This window comes from Triturus cristatus, chromosome 2_1 (genome assembly GCF_964204655.1).
Source record: "Triturus cristatus chromosome 2_1, aTriCri1.1, whole genome shotgun sequence".
Lineage (NCBI taxonomy): Eukaryota > Metazoa > Chordata > Amphibia > Caudata > Salamandridae > Triturus > Triturus cristatus.
The window spans coordinates 860,167,775-860,186,287 of NC_140581.1; the positions used below are offsets into that span (position 1 = coordinate 860,167,775).

The 18,513-nt window shown below is 40.8% G+C and overlaps 1 protein-coding gene across 6 annotated transcripts in view; it reads right to left on the minus strand.

The window, feature by feature from the left end:
- Positions 1–17,098: 17,098 nt before the first annotated feature.
- Positions 17,099–18,513, minus strand: part of KANK1 (KN motif and ankyrin repeat domains 1) — a 634,838-nt gene continuing 633,423 nt past the window's right edge. For all 6 annotated transcript variants that reach the window (XM_085632970.1, XM_085632973.1, XM_085632974.1 and 3 more), the window contains one exon: positions 17,099–18,472. In XM_085632970.1, coding sequence (XP_085489096.1) covers positions 18,407–18,472 — 66 coding nt within the window. In that variant the 3' untranslated portion in view covers positions 17,099–18,406. The remainder of the gene's footprint in view (positions 18,473–18,513) is intronic.

The window sequence follows — 18,513 nt, forward strand, 5'->3', positions numbered from 1 at the left end:
TTACCTACTATATGGGTGTAAATTGCAAATTAAACAAGAAAAATCTGTAATCTTGGCATGTCTATATAAGACCTATGGCAAAATCTCTATTAGAAGTTCATCTCACAGGCACAAGATGATGGCTTACAAATAGCTTCAAGATCCAGCCTGCTTCTTCTCTCCGAAATTACGGCTAATGAAATTCAGGAGGCCCTAGCAATTCTAGATCAGTGACCTCCGTTAGTCTCAAGCCACAACATTTCAGGACTATCTGGATGCTTTACTACATGCCAGAACGCATTTCAAATTGGGCACTGTCCCGAATTCCTCATAAATCATACTGTCCGAAATGCAATTATTATGCAGCGGATTTAATTCGTATGTTTCTTGACTGTCCAGTGCTAAGAAAATTCTGGACTAATCTATTTTTACTTCCCACAGAAAACTTAGGGCATGACTTCCAACTAATAAAGAAATCCTCTTAGGGTGCAAGCGAGGGTGTTTGGGTCATTGTTCTCGATCATTATTGTGAGCGCTAGCTTATGTATTACTAGAGCCTGGATTCATTCCATAAGTAATAATTATAGAATAATGGGTGCACTCCGTGGTATAATCAACGGTTATTCAACGTTAATTCAAACTTTTTTGTGGTGCTGCAGCAAGCAGGAGTTGTCCACTAATGCTGTAGGAAACTGAGTTAATTACAAGTTGGGGGCTTGTATATGCTGCGCAAAATTCACCTGGTGTGTTTACACCACTGCTTCAACAAAATCTGCACGATTTACTATTTTATTCATGAGATTTGATTTTACTGTTCCACTGATACATATATCCAATTGCATTAACGCAAAACAGTAGTTCAAAACGAATTTTTTACATACAAAATGAATTTAAATACATCATTCAATTGTTTCACATAGATACCAATTTCAAACAATATAGAACGTTTGCAGAAATACATTAATAAGTAGTCGCGCCCAATGAATTTCGGAACCCGACGGGTCCTTCCTCAGGGGAAATTCTGAAATGAAAATGAAAATAAACAGTACACTATCAATGTTTGTGTGTTAGGAGACTCAATCGTCACAATTTATGTATTTACTGATTACTTAAAACCATGGGTTTATGATGAAATTCATACCTGTGCTTTGCTGACTAAACTGTCAGGGACCGGTTTTCCTATATGGTGGAAACTAAAGAAACCATATGTCAATAATGTTGCTTCATCCGATCTTAGGTACTAGTACTGTGGCTCACAAGTCAGTGATCTGTGTGAAAAATGCACTTGCATAGCTGAAGCTTACCTCTCTATGATTTTTCCTGTTAACAGTCTAAACGGTAAGACACAAAAAATATATAGCATCAATATGCTGCGGGGAATGAAACGGTGACAATCTATCGTTCACATGGTTAAAGAAACCAGCCGTTAAAATATGTGGGGAGCGTCCTTACCTCTAAGACGTTGTGTTTCTTGTTTAATCTACAAGACGTGAAAACATATATGTTTAAGATTACTATGCCCCGTAGCGATAAAAGTCCGAGATACTATCGAAAAAGAATATACTAACAGGATTCTTACCTGCAGGAAGGTCATAGTAGATAGCCGATATTCACCGTAATGAGGGATGTCGTGCCCGCCCTCAATTTCTCGTGTTTAAAGCTTGCAAGTGAAAGAATGTTCAAGAACAGAAACGACGGACTAAAACTCGCTGATCGGACTACGAACGCCTAATCTTTGGGCACCATCTAAACGAAGGTGCCGTGTTAGTATGAGATAGTAATATGCTATAAAACGTGACTGTAATGCGTTGGAAACGAACAGAGAAAAGAGTAATATGCAAGATTTCACAATGTGCACTAAACATAATGCGCTCGGTGGTAAGACACGTAATTTCATGATGTGTCTAGAAATACAAAAATAATGCTTGTGCTAAAGTCTATAATGAAGATATGAATACCGAGAATGGACTAGCATCAAAAGCGCCGATATGCTTCCAAAGTGCAAAAGAAGTTGTCACTATCTCATAAGTGGCTGTGAGCCTACTAAGTGTGTGTTCACAGTGATTGTACATAAACGGGAGATTACTACCAATTCACAATGTAATGTGTGAATATTGATTCTTTGTTGTAGTGTGCTCCATTGTATTATTTCAAAATGTGACTGGCAAATAGTTATATGAAGGTTAGGTGCCAAACGATAAATAAGTACCCATTGTGTGTGCAGGGAATGGTCATGTGGATGTGTTCATGTATAAGTCATGCAACCTATGGTGCCTAACCCTACATCATATAAAACATGACATGTCCAGTCTGTCATTCATTCCCTTGGGGATCATTGTGTCCAGATATTTGATCCAATATACCTCTCGTTGAAGTAATTCAATGTGATTATTAACTCCTGGTTGAATTTTTATATGTTCAATAATCTGAAATCTAAGTTGAGAAATAGAGTGGTTAGCCTCTACCCAATGAGACGCAAGTGCTGAATTTAAATTCTTGGTTCTTATGCGACTCTTGTGTTCTGTGAGGCGAATTTTAATTTTCCGTTCTGTTTTTCCAATATAGATTCTGCCACACGGGCATTTGATACCATATATGACATTGCTGGTATTACAATCGCTTGTGTGTCTCAATGGTATTGCTTTGCCTGTTGCCAAGAAGGCAAACTGAGGAAATACAAAAGAGACACAAAAGACTACAAATTAAATGAAGTCTATACGTGGGCAGAAATATATGCCCGCAGAAGATTTGACCAACGGAATCCCATGACCCATTCATCTGAAGAAAGCCTCGTGACTGATAAGGGCATTTCTACTAGCAGGATTCCATTACAACCTGGAACATCAACAACCAGCTCATCGCAAGTAACTACAGAATCTATTGAACAGACACAAACAACAAGAGCGGTGTCTTTTTTATCGGAGGCTCCGGATCAAGGCTTACCACCAGCAGCACAAAAAGGGACATTAAGCACAAACGACCGACCAGGAGAGGAAAGGGTGGGCAAATCGCTGCGCAGCGGGAAGAACATACCTTAATAGTTAATATCTCCTCAGTGCATCTTACGTCTCAGCAAAAAAAAGTTTTGAACAAAGGTCTTTCTTTTGTGCCCACCAATTCCACAAACAGCATGGAAATTGACATAACTCTATTTAAATTTATGCGCACATTGCGTCTACGACATTTTTTCACCAATATAGTCAATAATGAACCACCTCAACAAACAGATGAACTTGTGAAATTCAAGCCCAAAAGTACTTTTCAGGCGCCAGTCTCGCACAAAATGCTAGATACATTTGAGATAATGGTCAAAAAAGACATAAAAACTTTGGATTTGAGGAAAAATAAACATCAGAATCTGACCAAACAGGACAGAACTATCATTAAAGCAATTGCTAATAACCCTGAAATTACCATCCACCCAGCTGATAAGGGGGGAGCCATAGTCATTATGGATACTTCTTTTTACCAACAACAAGTCAACCTGCATATATTGGATCCTGACATATATTTACCTTTACCCACTGACCCTACAATGGAATTACTAGGCATCCTGGAAAATATCCTACAAAAAGCATTAGACACGGATTGGATTGATGGACCCACCAAACAATTTCTTACTACCTCAAATCCACGCAGACCACACCTGTACACGATACCCAAGATTCACAAAAATCTTACCAATCCACCATTTAGACCTATTGTTTCTGGGTGTGGTTCACTGTTTGATCCTATTGGCAGATACCTTGACTATTACCTGCAAAAATTTGTACAAAATTGGACATCATATGTTAAAGACACTACTGATTTTCTCAACAAACTAGAATGCATACAACCCGACATACAACCATCTTGGTTACTCTGTACTATTGATGTGGTAGCCCTTTACACGTCAATACCACATATGGCAGGATTGGAAGCAGTTGAGTGGGCATTGTTACAACTTGATGACATTAACGTTGAAAAGATATTTCTCCTACAACTCTTGCATTACTGTTTACATCACAGTTACTTTAAGTGGGATGAAACATACTACGCTCAACTCTCAGGAACCTCTATGGGTTTTTCGGGGGCTCCGGCGTATGCCAATATCTTTATGGCACTATTCGAACATCAACATATCATGAGCAACCCATCCTGGTGGTCCAACATCAGACTATACTGTCGTTTTATAGATTACATTTTTTAAATCTGGATGGAATCACGTGAAAAACTAGAAAATATGATTTTGACTATTAATTCCTACAACCCCAGGATTCAAGTCACCTATAAAATCCATGAACATTCAATTGAGTATCTTGATGTCACAATTTCCAAACCTCTTGAAGGTAAACGACTAGAAACCCTAATATACACAAAACCCACGGACAGCAACAATGCTTTAGACCATTCCGGTTTCCATCCCAGAAGTCTTATCAGAAACTTACCGTATTCCCAATTCATTCGGATCAAGCGAATCTGCTCGAATCCTCAAGTGAGTAATGACAAGATAGAAGAATACAAACAAAGATACAAACAAAGAGGCTATCCGGAAAAGACCTTACAAGAGTGTGTACAGAGAGCAGCCATGAAAGACCACAGGGAACTCCTTACAACTCATCCAACGTTAAAAACGAACAACATTGTATTTGTATCCAAATACACAACAAGCTCCCCAGCTATCAAAAGAATAATCAACACGAGATGGGAACTTCTGGCTCACGAACCAGGCTTCAACAGCATATTCCAAGAACCCCCATTACATGCCTACACCAGAAGGAAAAACTTGCGTGAATTACTGGCTCAAACTAATGACCAAGACACCCATACAACACCCAAAGACACTTTAAAATGTTTCAATTCTTCACATTGCAATAATGTCATTCTGGGAAACGTTTTAACACACCCCTCAACAGGCAAAGCAATACCATTGAGACACACAAGCGATTGTAATACCAGCAATGTCATATATGGTATCAAATGCCCGTGTGGCAGAATCTATATTGGAAAAACAGAACGGAAAATTAAAATTCGCCTCACAGAACACAAGAGTCGCATAAGAACCAAGAATTTAAATTCAGCACTTGCGTCTCATTGGGTAGAGGCTAACCACTCTATTTCTCAACTTAGATTTCAGATTATTGAACATATAAAAATTCAACCAGGAGTTAATAATCACATTAAATCACTTCAACGAGAGGTATATTGGATCAAATATCTGGACACAATGATCCCCAAGGGAATGAATGACAGACTGGACATGTCATGTTTTATATGATGTAGGGTTAGGCACCATAGGTTGCATGACTTATACATGAACACATCCACATGACCATTCACCGCACACACAATGGGTACTTATTTATCGTTTGGCACCTAACCTTCATATAACTATTTGCCAGTCACATATTGAAATAATACAATGGAGCACACTACGACAAAGAATCAATATTCACACATTACATTGTAAATTGGTAGTAATCTCCCGTTTATGTACAATCATTGTAAACACACACTTAGTAGGCTCACGGCCACTTATGAGATAGTGACAACTTCTTTTGCACTTTGGAAGCATATCGGCGCTTTTGATGCTAGTCCATTCCGGTATTCATATCTTCATTATAGACTTTAGCACAAGCATTATTTTTGTATTTCTAGACACACCATGAAATTACGTGTCTTACCACCGAGCGCATTATGTTTAGTGCACATTGTGTAATCTTGCATATTACTCTTTTCTCTGTTAGTTTCCGACGCATTACAGTCACGTTTTATAGCATATTACTATCTCATACTAACACGGCACCTTTGTTTAGATGGCGCCCAAAGATTAGGCGTTCGTAGTCCGATCAGCGAGTTTTAGTCCGTTGTTTCTGTTCTTGAACATTCTTTCACTGCAAGCTTTAAACGCGAGAAATTGAGGGCGGTCACGACATCCCTCATTACGGTGAATATCAGCTATCTTCTATGACCTTCCTGCAGGTAAGAATCCTGTTAGTATATTCTTTTTCGATAGTATCTCGGACTTGTATCGCTACGGGGCATAGTAATCTTAAACATATATGTTTTCACGTCTTGTAGATTAAACAAGAAACACGACGTCTTAGAGGTAAGGACGCTCCCCACATTTAACGGCTGGTTTCTTTAACCATGTGAACGAAAGATTCTCACCATTTCATTCCCCGCAGCATATTGACGCTATATATTTTTTATGTCTTACCGTTTAGACTGTTAACAGGAAAAATCGTAGAGAGGTAAGCTTCAGCGATGCAAGTGCATTGTTCACACAGATCACTGACTTGTGAGCCACAGTACTAGTACCTAAGATCGGATGAAGCAACATTATTGACATATGGTTTCTTTAGTTTCCACCATATAGGAAAACCGGTCCCTGACAGTTTAGTCAGCAAAGCACAGGTATGAATTTCATCATAAACCCATGGTTTTAAGCAATCAGTAAATACATAAATCGTGACGAATGAGCCTCCCAACACACAAACATTGATAGTGTACTGTTTATTTTCATTTTCATTTCAGAATTGCCCCTGAGGTTCCGAAATGCATTGGGCGCGACTATTTATTAATGTATTTCTGCAAACGTTATATATTGTTTAAAATTTGTATCTATGTGAAACAAATGAATGATGTATTTAAATTCATTTTGTATGTAAAAATGTCATTATCACACTGGAATTTGACTTGGAACAGGTAGTGCATGTGAAAAAACCCTGCGAATGTATAAATGTTCAGAGTGTAAAGTTATTTCTACCCCTTGTCGGGCGATGAATGAGTCAAGTCTTCGCACTTGGTTTGATAGATCCTCATTTAGGGTTGTACCTGTGGAAAACCTATGTAGTTGAAGGTTTGTGTGGACAAGTGTTGTACTAGTGAGAAGTCAAGGTGTAGCCGGTGCCCTAAAACCGCATTGCTATTGGGTTTGTTGCTATGAGACCGAAGAGAGCAGCTCGGGTCACCATATCCATTCGTAAAAGATTTATACAGTGTGTGCCTACTGTAGGGGTTTGCTAGATAGATAGTGAAGTTAAGAGTATTGTCAATCTGGGAATGGGCCCTCCTCTACATCTTGAGGCTTTTCTCAAATTCCTTCAGAAGGTCACTATAGTAAATCAAATGGACCATTTTTATGATTATCCTTGGCTATCCTGGTCAGCATCTTTTTTCAGCTCACTTTCTATTCCATTTTTGTGTAGCTCAGCTATTGTTTGTTATACGATAGTCTTGGTGGATTGAAGCTTTAATTTTCTGTTCAGTCTAGGAGATCTTGTGTTTTGGGCAATTCTAATCTTCTAGATTTAACTATACTTAAAAAGGCCTGATTAGTGTTCATCCTACATTTAAGAGATATCATCTTGAAGGTTGACTATGTGGTCACATTGGAGAAGTGCAGTAAAGGAGTAGACGTTCCCCCAGGAGGGGAGATTACAGCGTTGCATTTTAGAGTACCAGGGCTCTTCACTTTAATATTTCCTCTTCTACATGTGACGTGTTTGATTGCTTGTAACAATCTGTTTACCATAGGAAAATATTGTGGCAGTCAAAAATCAGACTGCAGTTTATAATAGCTGTTATTTTTGGACTTTCCTTCATGATTTAAAGCAGGATACCAGTAGGTAAAGTGTTCAGCCACAAACAAGTGAGGTGTCGTTGTGAGATCTCTCCTTTTATTATAGGTATACTTTGTGGTCTGATGTCAGTTGGGAAAGATTTTCCAAAAAAGCAGTTTACTTATGGTTCACGAGTAAGTGTTTCTGAAAGATCGCTGTTTGTAATGATTAGCCTAGTTACTAGTGGTTTTACTTAGTAGGTGCTATGTTGTTGTTTCAGATAATGAATTGTTTCATCAGCAGATAAATAGATCGGCTGATCTATTTTAGAAAATAAGGTAAGCCTGGGGCCTCTGGTGGGGCTGGAGAGCAATGAGGGACCATTTGGGTTCATAGAGTGACTGAGTTTTTGTCTCTTTTTCTGCAGCTTGTCGGTCCTGAGGAGAAAACCGCCAATTGTGTTTGGGTGTTCAAAACGCGTCGACCTGTTGTCTTTGACCTATTGAGTGTATATAATTGTGTGAATTGTCCTCAATTCTTGCATTATCTGTCAAATTAATTCACTTTAGGTCTTTTGTTTCAAATAATTGTTATTTGTAGAGTGCTGTTGTTTTTTAGTGAGTGTGTGTGTGTGCCTGCTGGAATGAGTGGTAAGATTGCATAACTGCGACAAAGTTAAGCAGTAAGTTGTTAAATGGTATGGTAGGCAATATGAGATATATGTTGAGATGTGGTGTTTTGGAATAATCTGGTATGTTGATACATTTTAATAATTCTTAAATCCATTCAAATGATTTTGTGGATAAATAAATTGTGATTGATTCAAAACTGAGATGAAAAGGTCTTGTGGTCACATTGTTTGTTTTCAATGTGGTGCATTTAAAAAGGTAAACCGGTTATCAGTATTGGCGTATTGTTGTTTATTGGTTGTGGGAAATGGGCAAAAATGTTAAAGTTCATCCTCCAGAACAAGCACTGCCAAAGCCAATAGGTCGCGCTATTTGGCTGCCAGGCAGACCTCTCTTTGCCAACAGCATATGCAAAAACAAATACTTTTAGTTGGTGATTTGAGTAAAATAAGTGCGATGACACAAGCGTATATATGCGTCATGACGCGTACACTTCACCACCCATTCGTATGCACATGGCATAACATAGCTGCCATTTTAATTTTCATTTATTGTTCCAAGACGGGGGCGAGGGGGCGCCAATCCTGGAGCATAAAAGAATGACATATAAGTAAAAACGTGCACAAAAGTGCATTTTTTAAAAGGAGAAGCCGACAGTAAAGAGCAGTAGTCGAGGCTCCCAAACAATTATTATTTTTAAAAAAAAGATTGCAACGGGAGAGTCGGGTGAGCAACGGACGAGAGGCGGTGAAAGGAGAAACCAATGTAGGGGGAGCAATAGGGAGTGATGGCACAGGGGAACAATGATAAGGCCGGGGGAATTCTAAAAAAAAAAAGTAATGGAAATAAATTCAGGGAGGGGTGAGAGAAGCAACAGACGAGCTGGAGGAAGAGGGGAGAGGAAAAAGTGATTATTCAGGGGAGAGGAAAAAAATAGAGGAGGAAGGAAAGCCATTGAATAAGGGACCAAATGAGATTTACTAGAAAGCCAGTCAGCGGTAAGCAATTGGTTGGCCCAAAGCCCACTGTAAGCGTTGGTTTTGCCCACAGTAGCGGTCTGTAGAAATCTAATACATAGAAACTGTCGTACACTGTTTCGTTTATAGGAATAGTTATGCCCACAAATATTTTGAAAAAACAGAAACCTCGATTGAATACTCTAGTTTTGACGTTGTGGCTCTTTCTCATCACAACCCTAGAGGTAATGGATTTGCCTACCACTTCTATTGTATCATCCACAATTGTTGTGGTTAGGTTTCTAAACTGAACCATTAATCCTATATTTTAGAAAGTCAGACCTCAAGATTATTCACTTAAAAAATGGTTGTTGCCTATATCAAAGCTATGATCTGCTGCCCATCTTCACATACTATTCAATAACTGTTTTTATTTAAAATGTTTATAGCAGATCACTTGCATTAGCATGGTACCGCAGAATCAGTGGAGTCTTGGTTAATGATTGTGTAAGCATTGGAGAACTGAGAGTTTGAAGGATGGACCTGGAAGGCTGTACAGGACACTTAGGAGAGTTCTTCTCAAATATGAATGTGTGGTAAGTGGCTGGGAGAAGAAGAGTTGTTGGAGCTTTGCACCTTCAAGCTCCTTTCACACGCCTACGAAGCCCTACACAATGTGAGACCTGCACACCTCAACCACTACTTTGCATTCCACGCACCCACCAGAGACCTCCACTCCGCCCAACTGGCCCTGGCTACCGTCCCACATATCTGCAAGACCATAGCTGGAGGAAGATCCTTCTCCTACCTCGCAGCAAAGACCTGGAACACCCTTCCTCTTCACCTCAGGCAATCACTGTCACTGCCTCAATTCAGGAATGGCCTGAAGACCTGGCTCTTTGGCTGTACCACAGTGCTTCAACGGACCTGCAGCTCCCCCCCCACCCCCCCATCCAACTCCCCACCCCCAGCGCCTTGAGACCCTAACGCTGCGCACATATTGGATATGTAGGGTGCATGTTCAGAGTTCTGTCAAATTGTTATGCAATATTTTGGTAGATAGAGCTGCAGCGAGAACATATTTTATTTCCTGCTTTAAAACCCCTTCAATACATAATTAGTGGTGCAATTTGAATGCAAACAATGAGTCATGCAATGCCAGCAGTACACACTAGACAGCAATGTGCGCACACAGCCAGCAGAACTCATATATTGAAAATAATTAGGTGCCGTAAAACTCACAACAGTACTAAGCACAATAACGGGAAATCACAAGGTCCCACAGAAGGCACGCCCAGCACAGCTCAGATACGCCATGCAATTGGGCATCACCGAGCCGCATTAACATTCTTCTTACCTGCTACTCATTGTTCTGAATGTGATTCAGAGGAAGCAGAGGAATGGATGTCATTTATAGGTAGCCAGATTGCAGATGCAACCTGGGCTTCCCCTCGCAACCCGTGGTAATGAACTTGAGACCACTGGCCTCAAAGGTGGAAAAATAAGTGATAGAGAACCTAGGGGCATTTGAGCTCTGCCCTCCTTTGTTTTTTTTTCACTTTTGTATTATACTAATAGTGAACAAAAATCCATTATTCACTATTAGTATAATAAAAAATGGAGCTGGAATGGGACCTTTGTTGGCAGCTTTGGTAAGTAAAAAATGATTTTAAATGTATGATGTGTGCATGCTGCGGGTGAGTATGTTTGTGAGCGAGAGCTTGTGTGCATGCTTGCGGGTGAGAGTAGGTTTGTGAGAGAGAGCTTGTGTGCATGCTTGCAGGTGAGAGTATGTTTGTGAGAGAGAGCTTGTGTATGTGTGATCATGCGGCTCTTCTTGAATGTGTAAACATGTGTGAGTGAGACAAAGTGATTGAGTGACAGGTAATGATTGAGAGTTAGTGCATTTGAGTGCCAGTAAGTGAGTATGTTTTAAGAAAAACAAGGGTACCCCAATACGTGAACCTGGGGTGAAATATGCAGTAAAAAAACAATGGTTCGGGTGTGACCAAAAGGTCCAATAATAAAGTGATCCTAAGGAGAGCACTTATGGTTAGAGAGTTGAAGATTAATTATTTTAAAGGAGCAAACAAATTAATAATGTACATAGGGACATAAGTCAGTTCATGTGAAACATTTATATCCACAACAATAGAATTCAGGTGCTCACACAATACGTGAAAGAGGCGTGACGTGCAGAGTGATGGAGAAGTTTAAAATAACGGCATCGCATTGACAACAATAGTGTAAAACTCCTTAAGCAGCTTTATAGAATAGGAAGAGTTTTGTTGTAAAGGGTCAACGGCGTTTCGATCTCAACTGTTTGAGATCTTCAACAGGACACATAACGGGTGAGCAAACTGAATTGATGCAATTATTCGTACCACAAGGAAGAGCAATTGAGGGCTTCAGAAAACAGCTGAGGGTAGAAGAGTTCACCCAGATTAATTAGCTGAAGGTACGAGCGTGAGAATATCACGTGTGTGTAAACTTGAAAGGCAGGGTCAGCTGTATAAATTGCGCTTAATGATAACCATGGCATTTGGAAGGGGGGCAACTATGACAAAATGCTAGCCTTGACATAATGAGATACTTTGACGTAAGGATCACCCATGGTTTGTGGACAGCATTAATGGCAAACTTCTCTCACTAGCATATTTTAGGCCCAGCAACAATGGATGCAATTTTTGCCATATGTGGACACCCATACCATATTTTGAAGAAAAAAAATTAAGTCAACTCCAGGTTTCATTAACTTGTCACACCATGCAAGAGCCTGAATATTTATGGAGTGTCTTTTCCGACGCTATGGCGGTTTAGTAAATTTATGTGAATATTGTGCTTTAAAATACACTATGACACAATGTATTCAAAATGTTCTAGGCACCTCAAGAAAAGTGCCGGCTCTTTCGTTTTGTTCACTAGCTACGATTCAGGGCAGTATTTGTGCCCCAGCACTTCAAAGATCCCTGATATAGGTTGTATCTAAAATAGAAATTTGTCTGTGTGTGTTGTATCAATCATGAAGTTGTTATGAACTTCAGCGATGTCAATTATTGTGATGTCATCTGGGAAGAATGAGGATCAAGAGTAATATGGTGTTGCTTCTGCTACCCTTGGACTTTTGAGGAATCCACATCCATGAGCAGAGCAAAATAATAACAGATTAATAAACTCTGACTATTTGCAGCAGCTTTACAGACATACATCCCTGATAGGAAGCATGTTAGAGACCACGATGGAACCACATTAACAGAACTTTCTATCCTCAAAGGTTGCTGGAGGAACCTCTTAGTGAACAGAAAAAAAGGATGGTCATTAAAACTGTAGGTGGGGGGGGGGTTAGTCAGCAAGCTGCTAGCTTGACAGCTCAATTTCAACCAGAAAAAGCCACCAAACTACAAACTATTTCAGCTGTGTAAGGGTGCTGGAAACATGGTCATTCTACCTTTCACACTAAGAATGTTATCCTCCAACTAGACAGGACCGTCAGCATTGTGCATGCCTCTTAAAGCTCTTCATTGGACTACAAGCAGGTTATAGTAAATCAATGGCTTGGATAAGCAATTAGGGTTTTAACAATTCTGTGTTTATCTTGGTTGAAATATATGCATGTATTTAGAGGGACTTCCAAAGTATAGATTGATTAAAGGATAAACAACAGCACCTAGTGGCCTTCTAATATACTGAAAAGTATTTTTATTTTACTGGATGGGAGCCATAGAGTGCTGGAGAAAATTACCTTCAACCTGCTACGGTCAATTTAATTCACGCAAAACACCCTTCCCAGTATCAGAGAAGGGAAGGGAACTCTATATCGGAGCGTGGAGATACATAGGGACCTTGGGAACAGCTGCCGCTTTTTCCCCCTACCATAGCTACCCTCCTCTTGACATGAATCCTTTATATATCTCTTTGATGTGGATAACTTAAGTGAGTTAAAGCCATGTTGTCTCACTATATTTCAACGTTCTCTTGTGAAGGAGACCCAGCCAAGACCGCTCATTTGATGCTTACGGATGGGTAAAGATTTTGCTTGGTATTCAGAATACAGCGACATAAATCAAGACACTTCTGTAAAAAGGTGCTTGATCTAGTTTTCTTGCCTTCACGTGAGAGGCTTTCTTAATGTTTGTGCAGTCTTGTGGGCGAAATCCTGAATTCACTATTTTAACCACACTTTTCTGGATATGATTGATTGATTGAGGTACTTATAGAGCGCAGCTATCACCCTACGGGCATCTTGGCGCTTGCATTGGGAACCCATCCTGGTTTTTCCCTGTAAGATAACCCGTACTGGGCATCCCGAAGGTGAAAGCCAGGCATCCCGCCGCGGGGGGCCGTTGTGGAGATTAAGCAGGCTTGTTGCCCAGAGCTGCATAGTGTGAACTCGTGCTTAGAGTGGGCACCGAAGCGAGAACTATCGAGTCCATGGACAATTGGGTTCTGGACCCTGCCGCGTCGGGAATCGAACCCAGGTCCCGGGTCTGATCTCTGCTTCAGGGTATGCCTTCTCTAACCAGTGAGCTACACTTCTCCATATCTGTTGCCCCATCACACAACTGTATCCAACAGATATAATTCAGTATGTTTAGTCTCAGACACTACCTACATGCAACAGACAATGTTAACTGAGAAATGTTCTTTCACCCCAGTGCACTCAAGCACAAGGGCCCCACTTGATAACGATCAAGAATTGGGTATATCAAGTTTAACCACATAACTTGGATGCTGTGTTTGCTTAAGTTACAGAGAAATATTACTAAGGAGACTACTCCAGAATCTTGTAAGGTTACGCTGAGGTGTATTTATTAGCCCTTCCTTTGATCTGGTCTTTCACCCTACACAAAAAGGTACAAATATACAGATGCTGTATGCGCCCAGTAGCAGCCAGCTGGTCACAAAGCAGTACCACTTGGATAAGTTTCCTAAAATACTCCATAGGCACTAACCATTACTCGGTTCCCATGCACCAAAAACAGCCGTCACTTAAATGCCCCAAAAACATGTGCTTGTCATGAGAAGCTAGTCAGTGACACTGAAAACTCCACCGAGTGCTCCACTTGCTCTTACAAGCTGTGACGATGGCTTTGTGGTTGTGCAATCAGTCCAAAGCAGGTCACGGGGAGGAAGGGAGTGCGAGGAGAAATACACTCCCTTGTCTGCACAAAAAACATCTTCATGAGAGGCCAACATTTCTCCCTCACCTGAAATGTCTCTAAGTAGGAGGTGGTTTTGTTACTCAGGCCGACATCTATTTAGGCAATACACTTTTCTGTCCGGACAAGAATGGATCATATGTTTATTTATTCCGGGATCATATGTTGATTTATTCCTTTCAAGCGCTACTTAAGTCTGCTGGAGGACATGCTGTTAGCTTACAGTGGGCTTAGTGCCCGCCCATGGTTTACCATTGACTGGCTTTGTCACTTTCATTTGCTTGCTTGCTTGCTTCTTATTCATCTGCTTCCGTGGGCTTTTCTTCCTCTTCTGATGTTTGTCCCTCCCCTGCAGCATAGACATTTTACTTGTGTTCTTCCACTGCTCCTTTTTCAGCTGCTACTTTTTTTTTATTAGTTTTAGTTTTCTATAGGAATGTGTGTTTTCCAGCTCTTTTCCTTGTGTACTTCGTGTTCTACTTTCTCGCCCATGTTTCTCCCCTCACCTTGTATCAGTTGCCATTATTGCTTCCTCCCAATCTTCTGTTAGTTATTGCTTCCTCACACCCCTCCATAGTCCGTGTACTTCCTCGGTTGCCCATCAGTTATCTGCTTGCTTACCCTTCCCTGACCGCTGTGTGTTGTCTTTTTGTGTCCCCAACTGCGCCTACCCTCCGTTGTCCGTGTGCTTCACCACTCCCGCCTGCCCAGCCTCAGTGGTCTGTGTGCTTCCCTGTCCGCCCACCCTCTGCAGATGTCCATGTACGTCCTCACCCCCACCCTACTTTTTCTGTGTGTGTTCCAATCCCCCATGCTCTGCTGTCCATGTGCTTCCAAACCACCTTCCCTCTGTGGTCTGTGTACGCTCCTATACCTTACCCTATGTTGTCCATATTCTTACCAACCCCCTTTCCTCTGTGGCCTGTGTGCATCCCCATCGCCTCTCACTTGTCCTTCTCTCCAACACCTGCATCGCCCCCACCCAAACCCATCATTTTTTTAACGCATCACCTTTCATCTCGGATTGGTAAATAAGAATAAAGAAAAATAAGTTCACCTTATTTTGTAAGTGCAAACCATCGTGTTGTCGCTCGACTACAAAATGACTCGATGTCCGTGTCATAGTGCTTTTTTTTTACATTATTTTCAGCTGAGCTGCTGTACAGCTTTGCTAAAAATCATTGCAAAAGCCAGTTAGTCTCATAGGTGAGACCTATTGACATTGAAGTGTTCGTTTTAACAAGCCAATTATACACGAACATTCTAAATATATATTTCCGAATTGCGATGTTTTTGCCCGATTTGTTTAAAAATGGGTTTAATTTACGTTATTATGAATGTATGGAGTGCACATTATGCAGTCAGCAAAAACGTCCTTGAAACATTTCTAACTGCACCTCAGGGGAACTGTGTGGATAAACGAAACAATGATACAAGGGCTCGGTATCCATCACCTTTTGTTTAGTGTACTGTATTTCATGGTCGAATGTGTAAAGTGCTTCGTGCTCCTGGCGAGGGTGTGAAGCGCTCGGATTTGCATTAGATTCCTCGGCGCCCTTTCTGAGTGTTTGAGATGTCGGATGTGGCGTGTGCTTACCGGAGGGGCGTGGTGGGTGCAGTCTCGAACTCGGTTGCTTCGAGGCAGTTGGGTGTGACAGCTCGTGACAGTTCTCGCATATAGTCATGGAAACCAAAGCTCTTCGCATCAACATAGTTTCGTCACGTTGCCTGGTTGGCTCTCTTCAAACCTGTTTGGGAGGCTGGGCTGGACATTCAGGCTTCCTGGCTGCAGTTACAACCTGAGCATCCTTTAGCAGAAAGCCGCCGCGGTGTCAATCGCAAAGGTGGATTTTCCGGGGGAGAAGCGAGTGCAGCAGAGGTCGACAGAGCTCAAAATGTAGACACTGCACAGGGGAAAGATGAACCACATCTTTAGGGTGATGGGGTGACATCTAGAGGAGCAGTGTGAAAATCGATATTCTCGTTCAGATAAGAAAGGGAGAGAGAGAGAGATGAGTGTGATGTGAATGTGGCACACATTCTGAGGATGGGATTGTTCAGGTATGTCCAGTGACGCCATTTCCCCAAAATTGTACTGGTAGCATAAGTGACCTCGGATGACGTTTGACTCCAACGACAGCAGTAACATGTACAATCTGAGCACTCCAGATGGGGGGACAAGCACACCAGAGGCTGACAACCTGCCTGTAGCATGCTGTGATTGGGTGTGCCAAGTGCTTAATTTGAGTTGGTGGTACAGGGGTGCCCATCAACAGACAGCCTTGACATTCAGCAACCTGATGTCAGGCTCCTATATAACATTTTGGGCACTGGCACTTACTCCTTTACCCAGTGCATACACTGGGAGAGCCCCTGTCCATATCCAGCTACCCTCCTTATCGCAGAGAATTGGGACACGTTTCGGTTGAAAGACATGAAATGCCCAATGTCGGCCTGAGGGCTTTTAATCTTTTTAAACCTTCATTACTGATAGCTTAAGGCTGCAGTATGTTAATAAGAAATGATTGACAATATGCACATAAAGTCTGATATTCAGACTTGTAACAGCTAAAGGCATATATACTTGTGACGAATTCCCAATCAAGGGGTTGGAAAGCAGCACACGGTAGATGAAAACAGTAAAACTGAGAGGCAGTCTAGCAAACCACCTAAAACTGTCTTGTGGCGGACCTGAACGCGTCTGTTCAAGCGCTGCTGACAGAATAACCAAACGCCCATCAACCATCAACAAAAACACAAACCTAAGATGCAAAGTTGTCCTCCTGAATCCAGGAGCACCGCTAAGAAATAAGCACACGGCATAACAGGGGTTTAAAAAGAACATGTTGAAACTTTATTTTGAAAATATGGCAAGAGTCTAAGGCACTTCAAACACTTAAATACACATTTGACTAAATAACGGAGCACCGTATCGCATAGTCTATAAATATGCACATACAGCTACATGTGGAAGGAGATGAATATACAGACGGCGCCCCTAACTGTGAAGCGAACATTAAACATAAGAGAAGACGTACATAGATTACAAATTAATAGAAAATATGGTAACAGTTGTACATGTAATTTCTTCATGTATTTTTATAACTATCGAATAATATACAATATGTGAAAATACTGTGACTTAAAATTTTATATAGATACAATTTTCTTTCATATAAAAGTTATACAATACATCCAATTCTGAGACATTTCCATTCTTCGAGTAAATACTATCTAAGATCCTGTCACCTATGTTTCTATCACCGACCAATCAGGTCAGGTTTAACGAGCTGATGTTGCATACAAAAATGGAGAAAAAAAACCACTTTGTTTTTATCAAACAATTGTTTATATCAAACAAATGCAGCAATCATTCAAAATATTTTTGGAATGAAATTGAGGGAAAAGGGATTATCGCCAACAATTTATTGTTAAAGCAAATATAAATATTCGAGTCTAAATAAAAATACAAATTATGCCATATGGGTCAATGGCACTTTTACAAAGGGGCTATGGAGAGACATAATTTACTAAATTTAGAAAAATAGATTTAGATTAGCAGAATAGATATATCGTAAAGCCCTACAATGGCTTAGAATTTACTTAAGTGAAACACAAAACACCACACCTGTTTTTGTGTGTCGAAGCAACACTTTTTTTTCTTCCACCTCTAAGGCTCTGATGATGTGACGAAGTTGGCAATTTGTTCTTCTAACAGATTGTCTCTGGATGCTAAGAGAATAGTGATCACACACTGGCCTATGGCTACCAATGTAATGCTGCAGTTAAAACGGTGGAGGTTTTATTAATAAAGGGGTTGTGGATTGATGAGCTGAACAACCCTGCTGTGGTGATCGCAGAAGACACTGCCAGTGTAGCATTAGAATGTAGATGGTACTTTGAAGATTTTATGGTGTGGGAGGATAAGGAATCCATGGTGTTGCATGAGCTGGACAAATCCCGGCTTCAACAAAATGTTTCAGCCCAGGTGAGAGTACATTTACTTGACATGCAAGCTTTTGTTTTGCTGGTGAGTACGTTCAGGCACAAGACATTTACATTCAGTATCTGTCGCTAAGAACAGTAACAGTTAGCAGCTTAGAGACGATGTTAGTAACAGAGGTTCTCCCCGTCGGAGGCTAGTTGTCAAACGGACCTCTGTGTGTTGGGCTGGGAGGCACTTTCCTGCCAAGCCTCGGTGTGCCCTGTAAAGGAGAGTAAAGAACATGGATTAATACCAGTCTAC